This window comes from Sylvia atricapilla, chromosome 1, assembly GCF_009819655.1.
Source record: "Sylvia atricapilla isolate bSylAtr1 chromosome 1, bSylAtr1.pri, whole genome shotgun sequence".
Lineage (NCBI taxonomy): Eukaryota > Metazoa > Chordata > Aves > Passeriformes > Sylviidae > Sylvia > Sylvia atricapilla.
Window position 1 is genome coordinate 128,304,344 of NC_089140.1, and position 24,062 is coordinate 128,328,405.

The window sequence follows — 24,062 nt, forward strand, 5'->3', positions numbered from 1 at the left end:
CCTCCTTTGCTTCTCTATCAGCCACTCAAGACAGGCCTTAATCCACCAATGAAAATACATAATGAAGCATATTTCCCCTAGAAACCCTTGCTCAGGTACTTACTGCCACTACCAGCAAGACAAAAGAGAGACTATAGGCTTTCCCCCATCTCAGTATTTTACACTGACAATCTTCAACAGTGCAATTTATTATACTTATCAGCACTTCGGCATTTGTAAAAATGCACACTTTGGAAGACTATCATTTCACTTCATCAGATGATGCCATTAAAGATATCTTTTATTTACATGACTCACTGTCTAGACAGAGTGTGAGAAAATACTCATTATTAGTTACGAGTCAGCTCCTCCTCAGTGCCACATGTCATACCAAATGTCGTTTATTTGGGGACTGGATCACACCTGAATAAAGCAGCAGAGAGGTGAGAAGGAAGAAAGAGAGCCTCAAAAACTTCACAAGAAATGAAGATCCAAATATCTTCTTAGATGAGGCAATACTACTTATTGACAAGTAAGTTCCCAAGCAAAGCAAATACTACCATTAGCAAATCCAAAACTACGTTTTCAATAATCTGGCCTAACACATCACACGCACTCTTAAAAGTGAATGTGAAATAGTATCAGCATATAAAGGAAGAAGGAAAGGAAGGAATTTGTGTATGTTTTGAAAGTATATAACAAGTATAAAACAAGATTAAACCTCTTTCTGAAGCCAGCAAACACACACAAATTCATATTGGCACAGAAATCCCTGGTGATCTCACCCAGAAAGAGAGATGCTGGGTTGGCCTTGTAGGCAGACTCCAGCTCCAGAAACACTCAGGAATACGTGTTTAACTATAGACACTGAAAACAGCTGTAGGTAAACTAATGAGACCACTCACAGGGTATACAATTACACGCAACGTTTCTAGACCTTAAAGCATCACAGCAGTCTTACTCTTGCACAATAAAGCTTAAAACTTCCTTCTTTTGAAGCATCTTCCCTATGTTTTGAATTTTAAATAGCAGACTCCAGCTGAAACCTGAATTGAAAGAAAAATCAGCCATTATTACAGAATCCACAGAAAATATACTCAATTTTTTAAAACAATTTTAGGTATCATAGCATTGCCATGATTGATGATAGCTGTACAATGCATACTTCATTTCAAGCCCAGCAGATTCAAATTAAATGTTTACAGGGTTTTTTTTCTCTCAATAAATACACTAAAAAGGTTTTTATATTTATAGAACAACATTTTCATCAAGCCACCTAAACCTATTACTCCAACACGGGAATATTGATCTTTGTGCATCAGTGCAGCTTCTACAGCTTTCTTCTGTATGTGCAGATATGTGTGTGTCTTTGTGTGTATGTGCACACACTTATTCACGTACGTGACCAAGTTTTACTTACCTGGCTTTGTGTATAAAAATACTTACTGCGAATTTTTAAAATTATTTTTTACATTCAAATTTAGAAAGCTGTAAGAGGGAAAGAGCCTTCAATTACACTGAAGGGAGCGTTAAATGAGGGGGAAACTTCAGGGTGTGAAGTCAGACATGACAGAGAAACCACTCAATGGTATGAATGCAAGCGAAATATTGACAAAGTAAGGAAGTCGGATGCATTTGAACTCTGAATGTTCAACGTGGATGCACTTAACCCTTTCTGATATGGTTACATTCTCTTATATATATAAAAAATCTTATGAAATGTAGCTTTAACTCCCTCTGTGCTATGGAAACACCCTACATTTGGCTTTGGGCCTGCTTGGGCAGATACATTTTGTGTCCCTGAGCGGCTGATCAACCAGAAGAGAGGCCATTTTTCTGAGAAAAAGCCGACTATATTCCTCAGCAGGATGGAAAGGCTGCAGTGGGGCAGAGGGGGCTGCGGGAGCACCGGGAAGAGCACGGGCGAGTGAGACCACTAGAGGGAGCCGGCATTGTGCCGCGGCACTGGGAAAATCCCTGCCCGCGCAGAGCGCTCAAAATAAATGGCAAACTGCTCAGAATATCTTCAGCCATGGGATATAAAGAAGAGCCTATGATATGTGCATATACACATCAGTATGTATCATTCTGTGCCCGCAGTACCGGCATATTAAGTAATTTTCCCTTAAAATTCAGTTTTATTAATTTCTTTCTCAAAAGAGGAAATAGCTGCAACAAAACACCTTTTTCAGTGCTTCCTATTGTCGCCTCTCACCCCAGCAAAATAAGTTAGATGTTTCCCCCTTGCCCCCAACTACACCTCCTCCTCCACCTTCCCGTGTTTGGGTGATAGTTTTTCATGTGAAATATTCCAGAAGTGGAATTGCAGAAGCAACACAATAGGTCGTCTCATGCCTCCAACTCACACTATATCTACTCATGAAACCTAGATTGTGCACACACAACTACAGCCATGGCATGCACTTGAACATACCCCAACAAAATTTAACACCGCTTCTTTTTTGCACCAAAATGCAGAGAACCTGGTATTTCCCTCACACCTATAATCAGTCTGAGAGATCAAGTGGCAAGCAGGGAAGAAATAAAGGCTTACATAGATCTTTATAAACATCCTCTCAGCACCACATATGTGCTAAGAAAGCTAAATCCCAAGGGCAGATACAATTCAAAAGCACAGAGAAATAGTGACTGCACTGGCATCTCCTAAGAAAACATATCTCTTTATGGTCTTCTTGAAACAGAAGATGTAAAGCACATCAGTATTTGTCTGGTAAACTCTAATCTGCTTGGATATGAAGAAATGAAGAACTACTGAACTGCAACAACTATCCATGGCAAACTCTGAAATTATGAAAGGAAAATTAAAAAAAAAATGGGGAAATAGGTGTACCTGGATGAAATACTAAACAGTTAACAAGAATAACTGGCCCCAAATGAGTTCCTAGCCATTATCTTTTCTATAATTATTGCAAGTAGCTTCAGTAACTGTGCATACAAATGACCCATTAGAAACTTAACAGGTCATTTCCAAAGTGATTATGAACCCTGACTTACAGAGCTACTTGGGTTTTCACACAGTTCTGCTCACTGCCAACAATCTGCACAAAATTAAGATAAAATGTGTTTCCAAAACACCAAATGGAAATAAACTTTCAGAATCTAAAAGGTGAACGCTCAGGTGGTGAACACTGGTGAATCAAATGCAGTCATCTTCATAAATGAAATGTTAAAAAATTTGCTTTTGTCTGTGCTCTGGTGTCAGGAGAAAGGAAAGGAGGCAGCAATCATATGTTAGAGCCCTTCCATGCCCCATACTACAATAAATAATGATGACTGTAACAGTGAAAAGTCTAAGGCTAGGCGGGAGAGATAAAAACCATAGTAGGCTATCAGAGTGCACATCTGCTATAGAAGACAGTATGGAAAGCAGAAAAGTGTCAGTAGATAAAGACGAACCCAAATGGACTTCTTAAAACAACAGGATGCTCTTCACCTCAATGGCCCTGTTTCTTAATGGGTAGCTGGACTATGGCAAAAAATGAACAAGCAATAGGTTTGGTTTAGAAAATATTAGAAAACTATTCAGAGGCACCATTTAAGGAGAGTAATAAAGAACAGGAGTATAGACGTGCAGCTTCCTCAGTTGTTGAGGTTGTTAAAAAAACAGCAGGAGACACAAAAACAGATCCTGGCACTCCCACTGTGAATAGCTTGGGCAGGTTGTAAAGAAATTAACTGAGCAAAACCAGAATAGGTTCACTTAAAATGTGCCAGGAAAAAAGGTAAGAAGAAGCATCCCAAGCTATATTAACCATAAGAAACAAAAGACATTATCAGTTTTCCTTCATATCATATAAATAAGAAAACAAAACTATTAAAAACTTCAATCTTAACTGAAACTGAACAAAGATATTGACAACTAACAAATATTGACCTAGCTTATGTTTAAATCTGTCTCAGCAACTGAGAAAGAAATAGGCAATGAGGGTACCAAACTTGGACAAAAATCCCCTTGATTCTGGAATCATATATGTGATTTTTTTACAGGAAGGAGTGAAACAGAAAATGGCACTCTGTTACTGCTTGTTCGTCTCTCACTTTCTCTTCTAGCACAAAAAGAGAGAAGAGGTAAAACAAACACATTGAGATACTATTACATTGTTCAGCCAGGCCTGGGATAATGGGAGTCTCTCAACAGACCTTTCTTTTTCTCCAGAAATCCCAAACCCTTGCAAGAACAGGTACAAGAAGCTGTATGGCCTCATTGGTTCTGCAGGGAATCAGCAGACTTCTATCTATTGCTCCCCTCTAATATTTAAAAGAATCTATCTTTGTCTTTTTTTTTTTTTTTTTTTTTCTTAACCATCTCAAATGTAGGCTTCAAACACATGCTCTACATCATGTTATGTCATACTGGAACAAACAGCTCCTCAAAAGGCTGAACTTCTATTTGTGATTATTTATCTAAAAGCTGTGTTTTCTTTTAAACTGTATATATTTTGTTGGACTGCATCTATTGACAGCTAAATTCCCAAGCTTTCAACCTGCCATCTCAAAGAAGCAGATTCAAAGGAGTCCGAGTATACTGTCAGTCTGTAATGAGAGTAAAATTATAAACCTCTGTACCAAAAGCCAGCTGCTTCATTTTTAACTCTGATCCCCCCCTTTTCTTTTGCATTCTAGCTAGCATACAGCTGCAATAAATGTGGCTCTTCTCACAAGCCATGCAGATGTTAACAGTTCTGTAGGACATCAAGAAACATTTCAAGAATCTTGTAAGTGCTGACTAAACTTGCTTGAATAACCCACACTATCTCCTTCACATTCCTATTCAGTAACATTTGTCTTCCTGAATATATTAAGGGGAAAAAATTACCATTTAAGCTAAGGCTTTAATGTCTAGGTCTAAATGCACTATCAATAAACAAGGAATGTTCTTAAGCCATCAGACAACAGATATTCAGATAGTAAAGCAAAGGGAGTCAATTTATTCTTTGCCATGATGAGTAATATATTTTTTGTTTCTTATCTATATAAGAGTAGAAAAATGAATGTCTGAAAATATATATTTATAAAAGTCACGGCTGTATGTATTTGAAAGAATGGACCAGACCTAGAGCAAGATCTTTTCTTTTCTAGTAATCAAATGGATTAATACTAAATTACAGAGAAGGAGTTCAAAGTGCTACCTAGTACATTTTTATTAAAGTTGTATTAGCATGACAGTCATATGCATTAAAGATTAAGCTAAAGCCTCAAACCACAGTCAGCAGCAGCAAGAGTCCAGCTGTGCAGGTAGAGGACTAGATACAAAATGCATTAATTAAATGGGTTTATACTAGAGATGCTGTTTTAATATTCTTCCCTCATCAAGCAGTGTGCTGCGGTAGAGCTAATTTTCTTCTTAGTAGCTAATGTAGGGCTGTGTTTTGGATTTGTGCTGGAAACAGTGTTGGTAACACAGGAATGTTTTAGCTAAGCCTGAGTGGGGCTTACATAGACTTACATAGACCAGGGCCTTTCTGCTTCTCACCCCTCCCAGCAGAGAGCAGGCTGGGGGTGCACAAGGAGCTGGGAGGAGGACACAGCTGGGACAGCTGACCCCAACTGACCCAAGAGACATCTCACACTGTGTGATGTCATGCTTAGCAATAAAACTCGGAGGAAGGTTGGCTGGGAGGCTGCTGCTTGGGGACTGGCCGGGTGTCAGTTAGTTGGTGGTGAGCAGTTGTATCAATTGACTTAGGTCAATTCTCTTTGCTATTTTACCTTTTATTACATTTTTCACTATTATTGTTGCTATTATTTTATTACAATTATTATTACTATTTTATTTCAATTATTAAACTGTTCTTTTCTCAACCCATAACTATTCTCACTTTTATCCTTTTAATTCTCTTCCCCTTGTCTTGCTGGTAGGGAGTAAGCAAGCAGCTGTGTGGGACTTAGTTGCCAGTTGGGGTTTAACTACAACAAGCAGCAAGTTTAGTCTCCTTTTTGGGGTAGGACTTTCAAAACATCTAGAGCAGTTTAGAAGCTCAGTCATCAACAAAGCCAATAAGACTCACACTCATGTATTAGTCCAGACACTTGAAAATCCCACATCAAATGCCCTACACCCTGTCTATTTTTCTTCACACTTTGAAAACTCACTGGAAGGAGGGCTGCAGAATGATTCACAGCACAAAGCCATAAAGAGATCACAATCTTTGACAAGTTCAGAAACAAAATGTGCAGTCAAGGGTGTCTATGGTGGAGTTTTGAGATTGTCTCCAGTCAAGTGTCAGTCTCAGCAGAGTTTCAAAGAGGACAAGGTAGGGAGAAATAAAACGAACATATCAGTACATTCCCTGCAAGGAATCGATAAAAAGACCTCACTCCTACAAAGGCTTACATACCTGCTCAACTTCAGATACTTATCCTATAATGTAGCACACTTGAAGTGAAAATCAAGTCTTTGAAGACACAGAGCACAAATAATTTACCATGAAATGTGGAATTCGGGGTATTGTTTGTTCTTTGATTTAGTAATACAGGAAATCTGAATATAAAGCTGAATTGCAATGTGCTATTTTCTAAATGCTTCATGACACTGCTTTTAGAGTAATTTCATCAAAATGTCATAAAAAGACATTTAAGCATTTTGAGATAAGAAAAAAGACAATAGACTACAACCTTAAAAAGAAGTCAATGTAATATTAACAGAAGCTCTGTAATTAGCTAGTCCAAAAACCTCAAGCTGTCTTCAGGCTTCCCCAAACAAAACAAATTGGAAGGCAAGAGCAGGAAGAAAAGAAGTAAAAAAAAAAGGAGAAAAATAAAGAGAGAGGAAAGAAAAGCCACATAAGCCAGAGTCCCTCACTGCTGTTATTTCTCCACAAGCGGAAATGCTCCATTCAGTCATGGCTTAGGAGGCATAAACATCATTGAAATTCAAAAGCAGCTCTGAGAAAGAGGACGCCTCAATTGGTATGCAAGTGGTGTTTTCTCGCCCTGAATACATTATGAACTTGCAGCATGCTAATATGCCATGCTATCATAAGCACCAGATGGAACAGTAGGCAGTGTATGTCCCATCAAACCTCAGGAAGATGTATTAATGTTCCTGCTCTTTTTTTTTTCTTTCCCTCCCTTCCCCCTTCCCTACTACAACCCCTCAGCTGTGTCCCCAGACTGGCACATTTCGTAGCATCAGTCACCTGCTTCCGAAGCACAGTTCTCCAGGGTTGCCTCATCTTCACCAGGTGGTGCCAAGCATCTTTTCAATCTTTTTTATCGCAGAAGGTAAAGGCCACAAGACGTGTCAGGCTGTGCTTACTGAAGGGTACCGAGTACAAAAGATAACATCATGAGATAAATGATAGATGAGAAAGACTTTGGGTTTAAAGCTAGCACAATAGTTTTAAATTATGTATAAACGGCACAGCACAAATTTCCCCCTCAGTACTATTGGTGAATGAAGAACTAGGGAACTGCAGCAAAGAGAAAGGTTTTCCAAGTAATCAAAAAAAAAACCAGAGGAAACTGGATTAAAGATCTTTGAACTTAATTCCTTTTTTCACCACACTGGAAACCTTTTCATAGAAGATGTACACAGTTCAACAGCCATTTATAGGGATGGGGCAGGCTTTAATTTTAAGTCAGAGTAAGAAAATGGCACACAGGCAAATTAGCTTACAGGATTTTGATTTTTTAAAATATATATTATTCTAATGATATTCCTTGGCTTTTGTGGCTAACAAGTTGCTTGAAGCTGTATGTTTGATTTGAAAGACATGGAGAAATTTAATACTGCTTTGCATCATTTATTAATTCAGTTTCAAGTAGATTTTATATTACTAAAGAGAAATGTGATCTAGTATTCTGTATGAAAGTATGTGCATAGGCATGCAAAATGAAAGCACATATTTTCTGGTATCACCTGAAATTTTCTTATCTATTCATAGAAAGAAACTTCCTATTGAAATATATGGTTTGCAAGAAAATTATTTTCTTTTTCTTTTCCAATTACTATGCTCTTCAGAATGCAAAATCAGATCCTCAAGATTGAAAATTAAGACCCTGCGAATTCAAAATCCAAGTAAGAAAGACCAGAGATGGCTGAAGAAAAGCAAATCAGCTTAAGCATTTGAAGTTAGAGTGTTCAAGTATTTTTAAACAGGTTTGTTTTTCAGAGAGAAATCACACCAGTAAACATTTTGCCATTTCCTGATATTCTAGAAACCACCTGCTGATTTATAAACAGCTCTCACTATGCATGTAAATTTATTATTTTCCTAACAACATTAGACTTCTCATAAATACAGTCTAATTCTACAAGATGCTAAGTACTCACAACTCACACAAACTTTTCTGGGGATTAACATTGTTCAAAACCTTGTAAGAGCTAGATACGGAAGTTATGTGTTGCGCGTATCAGAAGTATTTTTCCAACTGTTAAAGGTCTGGTTGACAGAGATTTCTGACCACATATCTAATCCTAACTAAAACAAAAAATAATTCCCTTTTTCTTTCAAACAAAGCATGTTATGACTGTTATTCAGAAATTACAGGCATTATTCTAGCATCTAAAGGCTTTAATGCAAAGATATCTTAAGGACTGAGTTACAAATCAGACCAATTTTTTTCATCTTTCTTTTCCTACTGAATATTGGGGGACTTGTTTTGTTTCTTAATATATAGCCTTAAAGGGTAATTTGCTAAACTATTATTTGCAATGTGCAAATAAGTATATTTAAGTCCATTATCCTGTGTTATAAAGTAATTTCTGACACCTTAACAGCACTCAATTTAATTACAACAGACTGAAACAGTAGAGCCGACTCCCAGCGGAACCAGTTTGGATCAGGAGATGATGATATATGCTAGCCACTGATCAGCTTTCAGCATCAGATCCACCATCAGCTGTTTTCAAGAACAATATCAGAACATCTGCATCATCATAGTATTTTGTGTCAGAAAGCCCTCCAAAAGCTAGCAATTGCATGCAATGTGCGCATACCCACACCTGTAAGCAGACATATTTAACACCCAGCAGCTTTACTGTAATGTCTAAAGGAAACCAAAAAAACCAAACCAAACCAAACAAACAAAACCCCAACCAAAACAAAACAGAATCCCCCAAAGCAAACAAAAACCCAAACAAACGGAAAAAAAAACCCACCAAAGAAACCCTTTTGATTCTGATTCAGTAAGCATCAATTTCTGCACCAGAATCCCCATTGGGTAATTCATCAAGGCATCTATTCTATATCTAGTGTGGCAAGACAACGAAAACACTTACAGCCTCCAAAAAGAAAAACACTTGTGACAGAACTATTAAGCATTCCTGGTGATTAAGCAATAGACACTCATAATTTCAAGACTGTCTTGAACCAATGCCCTGGACAAAACCATGCAATCATATCTGCTGCTTGTCAGGATGAAATCAAGGCATCATGATTTTCTATATTCCTTCAAGAAAATACGAGTTACTCAGCATCATCCACAAAGCTCTTTCTGAGAGAATATAGAAGTTAACTAAGGAAAGAGTATATAATTTCTCTTGCGGCTCTACAGAGAGACACAGGTCAATACCTTAAATTTAGGTAGTATCTTTACCTTTGGAGCTTTTACAGACTCAGAAGCAGTTTGAAGCAAAACCTTTAAGGCAGCATAAATGAAAGGATTCTGTTTCTGCTGGTGTCTGAAGATTAAATACCATTACTTTCCTTGCTCAAAATGAAAGGAATTGGAAATTACTACTCTACAGATTGACATGTCACAGGAAGAAAATTAGCTCCTGACCTGGCAAACAACCATGCAAACCAACCCAAAATGTGGTTCTGTCTATGTAGAGGAGTCTGAAGAGGGCAAAGGAAGGCTGTAACACCGGCTTTCCAGGCAGAGAATTTGCTATACATATTCCGTAGACTCTGCTTTTAAACCAACCTCTCAATCAAAGTTTCATGTACAGATTCATCTCTTGTACAGCAGACTAAATAAATGTAGAAAATCCAAATACATGTTCGCTTTTACAACCAGAGAATAATGTAAAGAGAGATGCAAGTAAATTAACAAAACAAGATAAACATTCTTCAAAATACTTTAAAAATTTAACATGAGAAACACAGATGGTAATCTCACTTCTCCATTTTTAAGAGGACAGTGAAGTGCTCACATTGTCTAACAGGAATTCAGAGAAAAAAGCTATACACTCCTTAATACACAGATCCCCTTTAAAAATTACAAAGGACTTTGCTTTTATTTCTGAAGATGCAATGCAGTCAAATGCTGAGCTCAGTGTAAAATAATCAAATATTGATTTTAATGAAGTATTTTACATTACTTCTAAGATCTAATATGGATGAGATTGACAGATGCTCTTTCTCTCTTTCAGGACCCTAAAGTTAGGAGATCCTACAGTGCCATGGAAAGATGAACTTAAACAATGTGGACCGCTTGAATTCTAGAAACTTAGTTGTCCTCCTCCTGTCAGTGGAAAAATGAAAACTAAAAACGCCAATCCCAAGAGGCAGCAAACTCTGTTGCAAACCAAGAAGAAAAGTGATGACTTTCAAAGCTATTAAATGACAGTGCCATCTGACCTTGCTGGATATCTAATTACACCCATTCTTTTACAAACATAACCACAGTTGCTTTAATGAGCATCTTTCTGTGTTCTTTACTGTGTTACAAGGTCTCTGTGTTTCACTCAGGATTTCATTCCCAAAAATGACAAAAACCCCAACACTTTCTAAAAAATAATGAGAATATTGCATATCCCTGTTTATAAAAGACCATTTTTGTACATTGCAGTGTTTATGGTCGAAAATGTCCAAAACAGTGTATCTTGTACAGTTCCAGGCAAAAAAAAGTAGTAACAGTAAGAGTAATAGAAAATGACCTCTTCTGAATTTCAGTTAGGCAAACTTTCTCCTAAAGAGAATACAAATAAGTGTGTGCAAATCTAGCAGATATAATTTCACAATCAACAATTATGTGGTGAAATGGACTGGAAAAATAAAATTAAAACAATAAATGTTAATTTGTATTTGCTAACCATGGAAGATGTGGCTGGTGCTCTGCAAGGCACAAAATCCCATAAAAAAAATAAGAGTCTCTTAAAAATTCAAGGAATGATATGAGGAAGTCACATATAGGAAGGTCTGTGTAGATGGCATTGATTTGGATTATAAAACAGCTACAATGAAAATTCAAGGCTGTGTACACATGCTTATTGTTCTGGCTTAAAAGGGCCACCAGAATATATTTGAAATGCACACTTTAGAAGCAAGAATCAAATTATGGCTGCATTTTCCTATGAAGCGAGTGCACACATTTTCCAAACTGCAATCTTGTGGCAGGAAGAGTATTTGAGTCATGCGTGCTTGCATGACTCACAAAATACATATTAAGGAGAGATCTGAAAGAAGGAAGGAGAAGGCCCTGTATCCTTAACTGGGAGATTACTCCTTTAGCAGGATGTGGTTTCAAACAGGAGGACAGTAAGACATTGAACCCAGCATCTCCAGAAGAATCATAGAGAAAGGGGGAACTACAAGAATCTGCGCTGGAGATACATCACAGGAAAGTTCCCAGGGCTTGGAGAAGAGGGTTATAAGCACATTAAGAAAACTCCAATAAAGCATTAGAACTGAAGAGTACCAAGTAAAATTTTAGATATGCTTTCCAAGTGACTTAAGACAGAGTAGTGCCTTAAACCCCAGAGTAGTGCCTTAAACCCCAGAAAAGATGTATTGATAAGCTGGAAAGGGCAATGGACTTTGAAAGGTAAAACATGTTCCTGCTTCTTGAATCATGATTTCAAACTTCACTGCAGTTAATTAAGCATATGCAAATGCCACTTACTCAAATATCAGTTCAGTATAGCAACCCCCATTTTTAAACAAAGAATGGTATCAGCCTGACCCTACAGCAGATCTGCCTGGATTTACAGTACGCTTGAAGGGTTACCAAAATACATTTTTCTTCCTTAATCCTCAGCTGCTCCTCCAAGAAGTGATCAATACCAATTCTTTTCAGTCTTCTATTTCCACATTTCTTTTGGTCTTTGTCAGCTCAGTATTGTCAACATACAAAAATAACAGCAGAGCTTGTTACAGTCTGCTTCCAAAGGGATGTCCATAAGGAGTGAGAACCATATGAGCAATACCCTTAATAACTATGTCCATTGCTGATGGTATTTCCTTTTCAACTTCAGAAAGATTTCCTGTCACCTTTGACTTACACTTTGTGCCTGGTTAATAGCACAGTTACGTTGCATGCATAGCTCCAGAACATTTATCCACACTAATACCTAAATATCTGACTGGATAATTTTAGTAAATTCAGATGTGTGGGTCCTACCAGGTAATTCTTCCTCAGGAAAAATTCACAAGATTACCCTATCCCAAAAGCAAGAAGAAGAGGAAATAAGTCTACAACTCATTACACAACATCATGAAAAAGCTCAAGTAAGGCTCTAGCTTCATGCCATAAGAATTTGAGAAGGAGACATTTAGAATTTGGATGGGTTCAGTGTTTCTTCTTTAAACCAGCTGCAGGAACATTACTAACAGGTGGTGTTCTGCAGCACAGGGACAAAACTAAGAGGTCCGTGAACCATCAGTTGAAGTGTCTCCTCTCAAATCCCAAGGTCCCCAGCAACTTGTTTTCTCAAGTTGTTCTCCAGTTAAAGCTCACAATGAGGCTCCTTCTCCACACTCTGCCTACAACTTGCAGTAAAGAAGAAATTCCTAGTAGAGGGAAAAAAAAAATAAGGCAGCATAGAGAAATAAATTCAGCTTTGGTATAGAGAAGCACAGCTCTGGGAGCTGCCAGAGGAAGGAAGTGCAGTCCTTTCAACCAGTACTGAGCCTGACAATTCTGCTCTTCTACCAGCACACAAAGTCCATTCACAAAGCTACAGATCAAATAATACTTTCAGAGCAGATTCAATGAATCCCTTTAGGTATTTGAAGCCCAACACTGCTGAAATTGCCCCTGAAACATAGCACAGAAGCCAGTACCAGGGGCTGCTCTGCTCTCCCCTACAGAGCATGGGTCTGAAGCACCTCAGACTGGGTGTCCAGATTAGCTAAGACATCCAGCAGAACAAAAAATCATTATTCAAGCTGAAGTGACCTTAGGAGATGAGCCAGTCTATGCCCCTCTGTCTTAAAGTATCTGAAGTTTAGTTCAAGTTGCCGAGGGTTTGTCCAATACAGGATCTTCAATAATGAAAATCTCACTACCTCTCTGAAAAACAGTTTTAATGTCTGACCATCACTGTGGTGAAGAATTTTTTTTCCTGGTATCTACTTGGATTTTATCATGGTCTATTACTCGTGTCTTTTGCCTCTCATCTTTACCACTGTGCACCTCGAGAAGAATTTGGCTTCATTCATCTTCTCTGTACTCTCCCATTAGGTAGTTGCAGAGAGCTGATGACAAAAAGATTATATAAATTTAATTATATTTACTAGCAACTGCCCACAGCTCACCAACAGGAAAACTCCTGCCTTTCAAGGGCCTCAATAACTTGGAGACATGGAATCCACAACATTACTCTCTCCTCCAGTAAAGTTGTCCATACCCTCACTTTCAGAAGATTGGCAAGTAGAACTGGTTTGTACAAGACACAGCTAGGCGAGAAGGAAAGGGGAGTGCTGAAATTTTTTGCAAGATTTTGGAGTGAAAGCCTCACTCTGGAAATGAAACACAAATTCAAATCCTCCTTATGATTGCTCACACTCAGGTCTGGAACATATTCCCTTGTGGGGAAAGCTACTGCCCATTAGCAGTTTATGGAAATCATCTCCAAAGCTCTTGTACTACTTAACAACTGAACAAGAATCATGTTAGGAGGGAACGTGGCTCAAGATCAACAATAGTAAGGTGAAAGCAGCTCCTGCACTGGTCTTGCTCTTCATCTGTTGACTCTCATGTACACGAGGCAGAAAGAACAAATGTGCACCACAAAAATGCAACTCAGTGCAGAGATGGCTGAGCTGCTGGAGAGCTGAGCCAGTGAATATAGATAGAATGGTACAACATGGCAAGGACTTCACCAGCTTCACAGAGGAACTGCGTGAACATGGAGTTAGCATAGCGGGATATTGAAAGAAATAAGCCTTGCCAAGTGGGCCAATATGGCTAGACTGTGTCTGTGCGTAACTGAAAATCCAAGCACTGCTGTGCCCTATGTTTTTTCCCAATTTAATCTCTACTTCCCTTAGCATTGCTGGCTCTATGCTTCATTTTACACCACACACATTTCTGGGAACAAAAAGTAAGTCTACACTTGTGAAGAGCCCAACATTTCTAAATATGCACTGGGCTTCTTCTGAGATTACCTACCAGATCCAACTGTGTGAACAACCCAAGACACAGAAATGCTTCAACTCCAAAAAGATGTTGGTGTGATCTCAGCACTGGGCTGCTTAACCCTATCAGTACTGAGGGAGACTCTGCCATGCAGAGATGCAGCTTGACATGCTCAGGAAACTTCAAAGCTGCAACAGTGATGCACCCAGGAATGAGGAGAGTTAGAGGCACAACACTTTGGATTTGGAAGGCAGCTACTGCTTCATGTGCACAAGGTGCTTTGTGACCTGGAAGCAAAATACCAGGCTTCAGCTGATTTTTTAATAGTGTTATCCTTTATGTATACACCTGAAGAAACAAGAATGAAGCAAACAAACCAGAAAACTGGTACAGGTGTATGTACATGTTCTGAAAAGCACCAGTTATCATGTTATCATGATAATCTTAAATGTATCAATTTCTCTGTATGGACTTTATTAAACTGGCATGTTTTAATTTAATTTCATAATTTCATTTTATGCTAAATTCAAGTTGTTTTTTCTGATTGTGTATACAAAGATCACATTGATTTGCAAGCTATGACGATCATGCCTTAAAGGTGAGAGTGTATATATTTTGAGTCCAAAATATTCAAATCAATCAGTGCTAAACACCAACAGTCCTGAGAAACTAACTTGGCTGTTCTTCTCTAGATAAGAGCCTGAGCTATAAAGATTTCAAACTCTCAGGAAAAGAGCATTTGGAAATATATATATATATATATATATATATATATGTGTGTGTGTGTGTGTGTGTATGTGTATTGATTCCTGCAGTATGATCTGCGTTCCATGATGTGTTAGTTACTTTCCATGCACGTGCAGCATGAGGCAGTTCACAGCCCCATGGGTTGAAAATAAGTGCAATAATGTTATGCAGACTTTGGAATTTATTACCACCATAAAAGACGAAGAAACTTTAATACTGTGAAAAGCAAGTCATCACATGTCACCTCCCAACCCTATCATACATAGATGAAGGACCCAGTGACCTACGGTCCTCTTAGGGAAAGAGCTTTTCATTTGTAGCTGAGTCCTGAAGATAAAGTCATTATGTAGGATGATTGGAATAATGATGCAAAGTTAACACACAGACTTAAGTATTTCCAGACACATTTTCCATATTTGGCAGGAAACTTGTTTTGTAAGACACAGAGTCCTCCTAACATAACAGCATAGCAACTGCAACTTAGAACAGAACAAGTCGGTTAATGGACTGTTAGGACACTTTTGCTGTGTAACACCATTCAGACACATGTATTTAAAAAACAGGTGGATAATCCAAATGTTCAGTTACTAGGACACTAACAGTTATGTCCATGGCAATTTTGTTTCTGTTCTTTAAACAAATCATCACTTGCAAGCACTAATGTTAAAACCAGAAAGCCACTCTAGTACACAGTGGCTATAAATGCCAAATCAATTTTCAGCAGATAATAAAGTCCATGTTTTACAATCAGCAATACACTGTTTTACTACCCAAAATGTAAGCTAATAATATATAGCTCTGCTAAATGGAAAATGCAGATATGCTGTTAAGAAATGGGCTGGCTGTGAGATGATGGATCATTTCTGCCGGGACCTTCTTAAAGCTATGTGCAAATGTTTTGAAAATATCACATGATGTGGCCATGTGTTAAAAATTACAGCCAGTTAAGTTCTCTGCTAAGAAAAATATGTGGGCAATTTATGAAATGCACTCCAGGATGGAGATATCTTAAGTAAAACCAGATTTTGAAAACAAACCCATTTTTTTTGAAACATGAACTTAAAAAAAAATATAGTTGCAGCCACATCTGGAGAGCAGAAGTAAAGAAAGGGTGGTCTGACCTAATACCAGGCCATCTTCTGAAAGAGCAGCATTATTTCTGGGCTACAATGACTGTGATCACTGATTGTCCTTTTAAGGAAACCATGCTGAATACTGCCATGGGCAATAATAAAGCATTTTGTAGGCCAACATCTGTTCTTTGAAAGTACTATAAAATGACTGATAGATTTGTAATGTTTCATAAATAAAGTCCGGAATAAACAGTACCAAAAAAAAAAAAAAAAAAAAAAAAAAAAAAGAAACCAACTACCACATTCACAGTAATCAGAGAAACTGGTGTACTGTATTAGATTTGAACACTGTTCCCCCAGGAACAATTACTTAGAGATAAATGCTTCCTAGAGTTTGCTACACAGAATGACAAAACGGTTAACTTGGTTATGGCAAGCTGCATGTTAAGGGGATTATCTTTCTAGAGACTTTTCTCCGAGTTGCAGCAGTGCCTTCACAGAAGTCTGAAAGGCTTTTACAGCACTTCATTAGCCAGCCCCGCTGCTGTCGCTCTGCCCCGACAGGAGAGTGAGGAGGTGAGCGCACAGTCGCAATTATAACCGTACCAGCAATTCGTCTTTGAAGGGCAAATTTAGTTTGTGTAATTGTTATCACCTCACATAAACCAGAACCCGTCTTTATTACTTCCTGTTCTTTCCCCAAAAGAAGGACTTCAGATGTCAGAATCACTAAAGGGATGGTTTTGAAATCAAGACTTCACACATACACAAAAGGCACTGACATAATATCAAATTACATAAAAATACACATCCTTTTAATCTCCTGTACATAATGTGCTTACTTTTAAAATACAAAATCTGCCCCAGATGGCTAATAATGCCCATTTGAAAAAACACAACACCACAATATTAAAGGGCTAAAATATGCTGTGAACAGATTGAGAGGCAGTTCGTCCTAGAGGAGAGTAAAAAAGTGCAGATGGGTGTCAAAAATAGCCAAGTGTCAGATCTGTTCAAGTATCTCCATTCTGGCACATGCTCCCAGTCACAGCTGTTAGTGTATTCTCTGTATCCAAGTGCAAGGTTTTCTAACACTCAGAGCTGACATTAAAACACACTTCTTGCTTGCTACCACTTTAAAAGAATGCTGCAAATAAAAGATCTATTTAATGGTAAAGCTTAACGAGTATTGATAAGGGTATACATACTTGAGTGTGGCACATGCCATTTTGATTAAAGATGCATGAAATTTTAACCAGCAGGTAGATTAAGTAATTTAAATGCCAAAGGCTTAATAGGTTTTCAAAAACGTCCACTCTAGGCATTCCAACAGTTTGCCAATAGGCCCGAATAATGCACACAAGGATCAAAAGTGACAAGTCTGTGTCATTTTAGTACACCTAAATATCTTGATAAAACACAGAAACAGTAAACCTCATGAGAAGATGAGTTTCCTCCAAACATAACGGAAACATCAATGGATGAAAATTATGCACAATGCACAGTTTTCCTAATTAATTATTATGGTATTTCTAATGAAGACCACATTCTCAGGAATCCCAATACATGCAAATCAGATTTGATATTTAAAGGGTTAAGTTGACCTTTCATAGTCCTCAGTTGTTATCTATGCAAATTAATTTGCCCATATTTCAAGCATATAAATCCTCTTAACCTTGTGCTTTGAGCAAACAGAGCCCACTTTCTTGTTACAATCACAGGATCAGCAAACATACCAGCAGTAGGGTATGACCGTATACAAAAATCCTAAAAGGAAAACATTCTTCCAACAACTGGCAATACCTACATGCAACTGTGGCTGCAGTAAACTGGCAGATACTGTTTCAAAACACCATCTGCGAGGTGTACAGACTCTCTGTGATCAAGCATAGCCTCTTCTGCCTGTCCTACCCAAATAATCCACAAGAACCAGCCAGCTGTAGGATCTCTAGCTCTGTCTTTTTTTTTTTTATCCAGAACACAAGCTGTTATAATCAGGCACATGGCTTTCTCCAGTCCTTACCAAAGGGGGAAAAAAAACCACAAACAAAACACACCAAATTCAATCTACTCAGTCGTGGTGAAACATCTCACAAAACCCCTCAGACAAATCACTCTGCACAGAGTGGTTTTATTGACAATAACACTTATCAATAAGACAAGTGATCATAAGATCCAAGGGTAATATTTTCATGAGGAAAATGACCTATTATAACTCCCAGCTCCACAGCAATTCCTCTAATTCAGCAGAATTTTTTATTGTTTTATTTTGAATCAACATATTTTGGTGATTTGCCTGGTGACAGTGAAGGACTATGATTTAGGACAAGGCTGGAATAATCTGTTTTATAAATCTCCCTCACTTCTCCAACATAAACAGCTTTTCACAGAGATAATTTCAGCTGATGGGTAAATGCTGTGAATGATCTCCGACGATGAAATGTTTGCAGATTCAAGGTGCAGCTGACAGTCATGAAAGCCAGCCCGAAGCTGTATTTCTTTTTGCTTAAAAATCATCCCCCGTGCACAGACCTGCACCCACAAAGCTGGTGACTTTCTGCTATTTCTATCCCTTTTCATTGAAACATCCAGTCCTGCTCTAAGTATCATCTCTAGCAGTTCACTTGCACAAATTCCCCTCCCCCAAACACATACACAACAGAATTAGCATCCGCGATCGCTCTGTATCCGTATCAGCTTGCAAATCACCCTCTATATTAAACGAGAAAAGAAAAAGAGAGAGAGAAAATATACTATCAAAAAACCGATTAGCGTTTCCTCATTTAGAACCGAAAGAGCTGCAATAATTTCGACTCACCAGGCATCCTTGGATAAAATATACCACACTGTAAATGGCTCTCTCCTAAAAGCAAGCTTATTTAGGGCTCAGTGCCTCCTGTTCTGGAATGAACAGAGAGAAGCGAGGAGGGCCATCAGAACTGGCTGTGGCAGCGTAGCTGGAGGCAGGATGCTGGGCGCGTGCGTTTGCCAGGCAAAGACAGATGGAGAGCTGACACTCTGTATTGCACTTGGAGCAGAAATGTGAATGATGACAGGAGCACATGTGGCCTTGAACCCAGCCCTGTCTCTTCAGGCAGAACAATGACAGGGATGTGTGTGCAAATTATCACAACCCCGGCTCCCCTCAGCTGACTCCTTTTACTCTACCTTTCACACCAAGTTCCAGATGACCAAAGAATAGAAACTAAAATGCAGAATGATAAGCCAAACACTGAATTATTCATTTTTTCTTTAAAAGTTAACCCTTTCCTCTGCTGACAACAATTAAAGAAAAAGGATCACTTTGAATCAGCTCTCCTCCAAATGCGGAAAAAATCATTCTTTATTTTAACAACCATAATTTTGCACTCCGTAAGACTACGTTTGTTTATTTAGCTGGAAATTCAAAATGTGCACAAGAATATACAGGAGAATCTCCCCCTGCTTCCCACACTTCTATCATTATTATTCCCCTTTACTATAGGGAACGGAGTATCAAAATCACTCCCTCTCTCAAATCCACAGTAGTATGTGTAAAATAGAACACACTTAGAAAGCAGACCACTTACATTTTACTATGGTGCTTTTAACCCCCTGGGATTCTTCCATTGATATGTTCCAAACATTTGCAGCTTACTCTCCTTTACCTTGCATAGTGATCCATGGGGGATGAAAACAAAATCTTCCCTGTACAGCTTTTTCAAAAGCTAAACAATCATGTCCTCCCGATTTCTGATTTTGTGAACTCCTTAAATGTTTATCCTTCACATGAATAAGGTATGCCTGGCTAGGTTCAATTCACTCTTCCCTATTAAGCTTTAATGGACACCATGATACATAAAACTACAAGTCTTTGTTATAGTGCTTTATCTAAAGCTGGCTATTTTCTTCTCAGCAGTCTCTCTTTAGTCCTTTGTAAAACATCTTTGCCTCTTAGAAGAAGCATACGCTTGACTTGCATGCCTTCTGTAGCACATAGAGCTTTGCACAAAATTCTAGGCACATGAAAAAATACCATCCTTTTTAAAACTCTCTTCCCATTCAGCACTTGCAAAGTGCTTTAGTAACGAGCCATTTCTCCAGCAACTACCACGTAGGTGCTGGTTCTGACTTTGCCTTTGCATCATATATTCAAACCTTTATGGAAAGGCAACAATTCTCAGACAGATCTTCTCAGTGTAAGGTCTGTCCTTGTGTACTTATTTATGCACCCCCTGATTTTGCGTTATGCCATCTTCTGCCTCTATTATGCAGAAACAACTCTACTTTTAGGCCTTCCTCTTCCTTCCTCTAGCTACCAAAGAGCCTGATAAAGACCTGTTTAGGAAAAGAACATACATGCAAAATTAAGCAGAAAATAACAGTCCCTCTTAATGTCTGGATTGAACTCATGAATATTTCTCACTATAAGAAAATGAACTATTTAATTTACTGATATTTCTATAATATCTTCTTAACACAATCTAAATGGCACCATTAAGTTTCATTTAAATAGAAAAGAAATTCCAAACACAGAACTGGCAAATCCAAGAATATCAAGAAGAAGCAGTTCCCCTGCCCCAATAAACAGGCCAGCCCTAAGAACCTAATGTGCCCACTACTTGAGGCAGATCTTTTCTTCATCTTCAGATATCCATTGTAATGAAGTTCTCTATAACAGATTTTTGAGTGTCAGAGAGCCCGCCAGAAATGTGAAAACCAAAACATAAAAACATTTACCTGACCACTTTCATGAAGGGGGGGAAAGAAGAGGGGCAAAGGGAGAGAAGCAAAGGAAATAGAGACAAGTGAAGTCTGCGTCAACAAGGCCATTAAAGACTTTACTGTCCTTTTGGTTTTATTATTTGATGCACTATTTAAAACCAGTCAGTTAGTATTGTATTTGCTATGTTGTTTTTCTTTTGTAATGCTGTACTCTACATGAAAGGAAAAACATTTTCACAGTTGGAAATTCAACCTTTCATCAACATAGATGCAGCCTGAATCAGCTTCAGAGTAGAAAGCAACATGTCAACGGTATGACGCATTTTAATAAAACCAAACAATATTCACTCTTAAAAGAAGGTCTTAATATCAGTACATTGTATTGGCTCAAAAAATTGAACTTCCATATGCTGTGCGATTATTCATCTTTTTTCTGTGTGTAAAAAGCCTTTTTAAGCTGTTATCTGACTACAGTAATTGCCACTTAAATTGATCCACGTCAACAAAACCTGGATCCCTGGAGATTCTCACCTAGAAGTCTGCTCATGGAAGGGGCTAACAGAATGCCTGTGCATCTGAGACTACTTCAGCATTTTCTCAAGCAGCCAGCTGCATGAACAGTTTTCCCCTCTCATTATTTAATACACTGAGGCAGGCTGCAACCCATTTGGCAGTCCTCCCTGAAGTAGTATCTGTGGAAATTTATTTGCTTTCCCCACCCCCATTTTTAATGCAGTCACCTGAAGCTTGCCCTAGAAGTTTTTGCACCAGGTCTAAAATTTTAGCAGGCCAAGCAAAAGTGGACAGCCCATTCTGTAAAATGGTTTTATTCTCCACCCAGAAAGGAAAGACAATGGTTTTAACACAGAACAGTTCTGCTGCATCACAAGAGTCAGAGTACTGCCAAAATGAAAGAGATACAAAGATAGTGAAAAATCCACAAGACCATCTAGGGCCAGTTTCTTTATGACGCACATTACATGACACCATCCTGGGTGGGCACCAGCTCCTTCTTTGGTGATCACTCAAAATGGCTTTACAAAATACTTTTAAATTATCCTCTAGGAGTCCTTAGTTTGAAAATGGGTAGAGAAAGAAAACTAGTTTCCACAGTCTTGCATTTGAAGGGGAAGAAAAAAGATTTTTATGCAGCGGATGATATAAGGTAGCCAAGACATGGATCTGACGGAAAAGGGAAATTCCTAATGACCATCATTTAAAAATACAGAGATTGCCTTTTGTGCAAACCCAGCTTAATAACAGGGACTGGAAGTCCACTGAAACACATCTGTAGTTAATGAAAGCTCTCTATTAACAGTGAAGGAAGAATTTAACTCAAAGCTTTTCTGTAGGACTTCTCAACTTCCCACTCTACTTATAGCAGACTGTTGTGATACATTGTGACTTCACACAGTGGGTATTAAGTGAGTTAATTCAAAGGAGCTGAAACCTCATTGATCCTAATTGAAAGCAATACACCCAACCAAATAGTTTTCTACCCCATCTGCTCTGGCCTGCCACCAGCTATTCAATACAAGAGAATTAATAGTTTCAGATATTCTAACAGACCCAATAAAAGCACTCATTTAAGCAGGACTGCATTAACAAAGTGAAAAACCAAGGGCAAAATGGGTTCAAATGGAGCATTTTACTCCTAGTTGGCTTTAACAAAGCTGAATAATGCTTATTCTGACTTTTTATGTGCAAGACTTGATAAACTGAATGAGAAGGCACTCAATGATCAGTCAACGAGCATTGATGAATGGTCATTAGGACCCCCCCCAATCTCAGGGAAGGCCATTCCACAAAGTGGCACACCAGCTTGAAAGGGCGGACTCACTAATGTCCAGATTTCCCTGCTTGCTTGTTCCACTTTCACTTTCAGACCACTGGCCACCAAATGAGGCTGACATATTGGAAAATAATCTTTTATGGGCGAGTGGTAAATAAAAATGGAGGCATTAGCTGGGCTTTCAAATTCAAATCTACTAGTTTTGTCAGCCCCAAAACGTTTTGATTTTCCACCCAGCTGGAAGCTATTAGTGTTTTCTTAAGGCATCCCACTGACAGGGCAAACCCACCTAATGTGTGAGCTGTGGAGCTGATGGGGGGGACAGGGGACAACTTCTTCTGGATGCTTTCTTAACTTTATTCAGTTGACTGTCCAACCACAGTACAGTAAAGGCAACATCTTCAGGAGAAGCTCACTAATTTCTTGCTGCCCAAGTATCTCTGATTGCCTGGTGCAATGGCAGCCCACCTAAGTCTGTAATGGGACCCTCAGTGCAACTTTTTCCATGACATTGTACCTCTTGGTTTTACTGCACTACCACAAAAGGCTCAAGTTACCCAAGAAAGGCACTTCTCTATAAACATCTACTTCTTTGCTTGGAAATGGAATTTAAATATTCCAATAGGATATGTGCTTATCTGTTAACAGCACCTCTTTATGCATGCAACACAAAACACTTGCCAGATAACACTAAACATTTCCCTAAGCATTTCCTTATTGGCAGGGCTTTCTGGACTTCTGAAAAAAGACAAATGAGACATTTAAAGCATACACTGCTCTGTAAAACATAGACTAATCGAGATTACCTACACAAATCAAACAGTGAGCAGTTGAAAGGTAGTCACCAAAATGGGAAGAAAATATTCTTCGTTGTCTAAGACAAACTGTTCATGATGTTACCTCGAGTACTGGATTAAATTCATTGGAACTGAGGAAGCATTCATGTCTTTTCAGTTAAGAAAACTTGTAAGTTATATCCATATTTCAAAAATACTCCAAAGAGTATTTTAAATCATGTGTTAAGAAAAGGCAGCCTTGGCAGTGCATTAGACTTAACAACCTAGACTGCATATTTCATCAAAAAAAAACCACCAAAAATTAATTCTTGTTGAACACACAGAAATTCCAGTGACATTTCAGGTGCATTTCAGTTTTTAAAACAATGAAAATATACATTAAGACCCAACAGAAGAAAAGTTCCACAAAAGAATTAACTGACTCAGAATGGGAGGGACAACTTTCAGGCCTTAAAGAATGCATACTCTTTTGCTCTCTATATACATTTTAGTAAGAACACTCACATGAAAAAACTCACATATAAGTGTATCTGTCTTGGGGTCTATTTCTTTCAAAATATCTAGGCTAAACAAGTTTTGCCTCGCATTTTTTATTAAATACTATATTTTCTATAATGTGGGTAAAGTAAATTAGAATTGACTGCTAATTTCTATCATTATTTGACTTCAAAGAAAATTACCACACCATCTGTGCATAGACAC

The 24,062-nt window shown here is 38.3% G+C and overlaps 1 protein-coding gene and 1 long non-coding RNA gene across 10 annotated transcripts in view; both read right to left on the reverse strand.

The window, feature by feature from the left end:
* Nucleotides 1–24,062, reverse strand: part of RUNX1T1 (RUNX1 partner transcriptional co-repressor 1) — a 115,346-nt gene that overhangs the window by 60,877 nt on the left and 30,407 nt on the right. For 2 of the 9 annotated variants that reach the window (XM_066333333.1, XM_066333342.1), the window contains exon 2: nt 7,140–7,257. The exons of 6 other annotated variants lie outside the window; for them this stretch is intronic. Coding sequence is in view for 1 of the 3 variants with exons in the window: in XM_066333325.1 (XP_066189422.1) it covers nt 18,886–18,892 (7 nt within the window). In the remaining 2 variants the exon portion in view is untranslated. Of the gene's footprint in view, nt 1–7,139; nt 7,258–18,885; nt 18,974–24,062 lie in introns of those variants that run through there. One more of the 9 variants, XM_066333325.1, reaches the window with a different exon arrangement.
* LOC136370123 (uncharacterized) lies at nt 263–7,072 on the reverse strand. Its single transcript, XR_010745120.1, has 2 exons — nt 6,094–7,072; nt 263–1,025 (listed from the first exon to the last, which is right to left on the reverse strand). It is a non-coding gene; the product is annotated as an uncharacterized lncRNA (long non-coding RNA).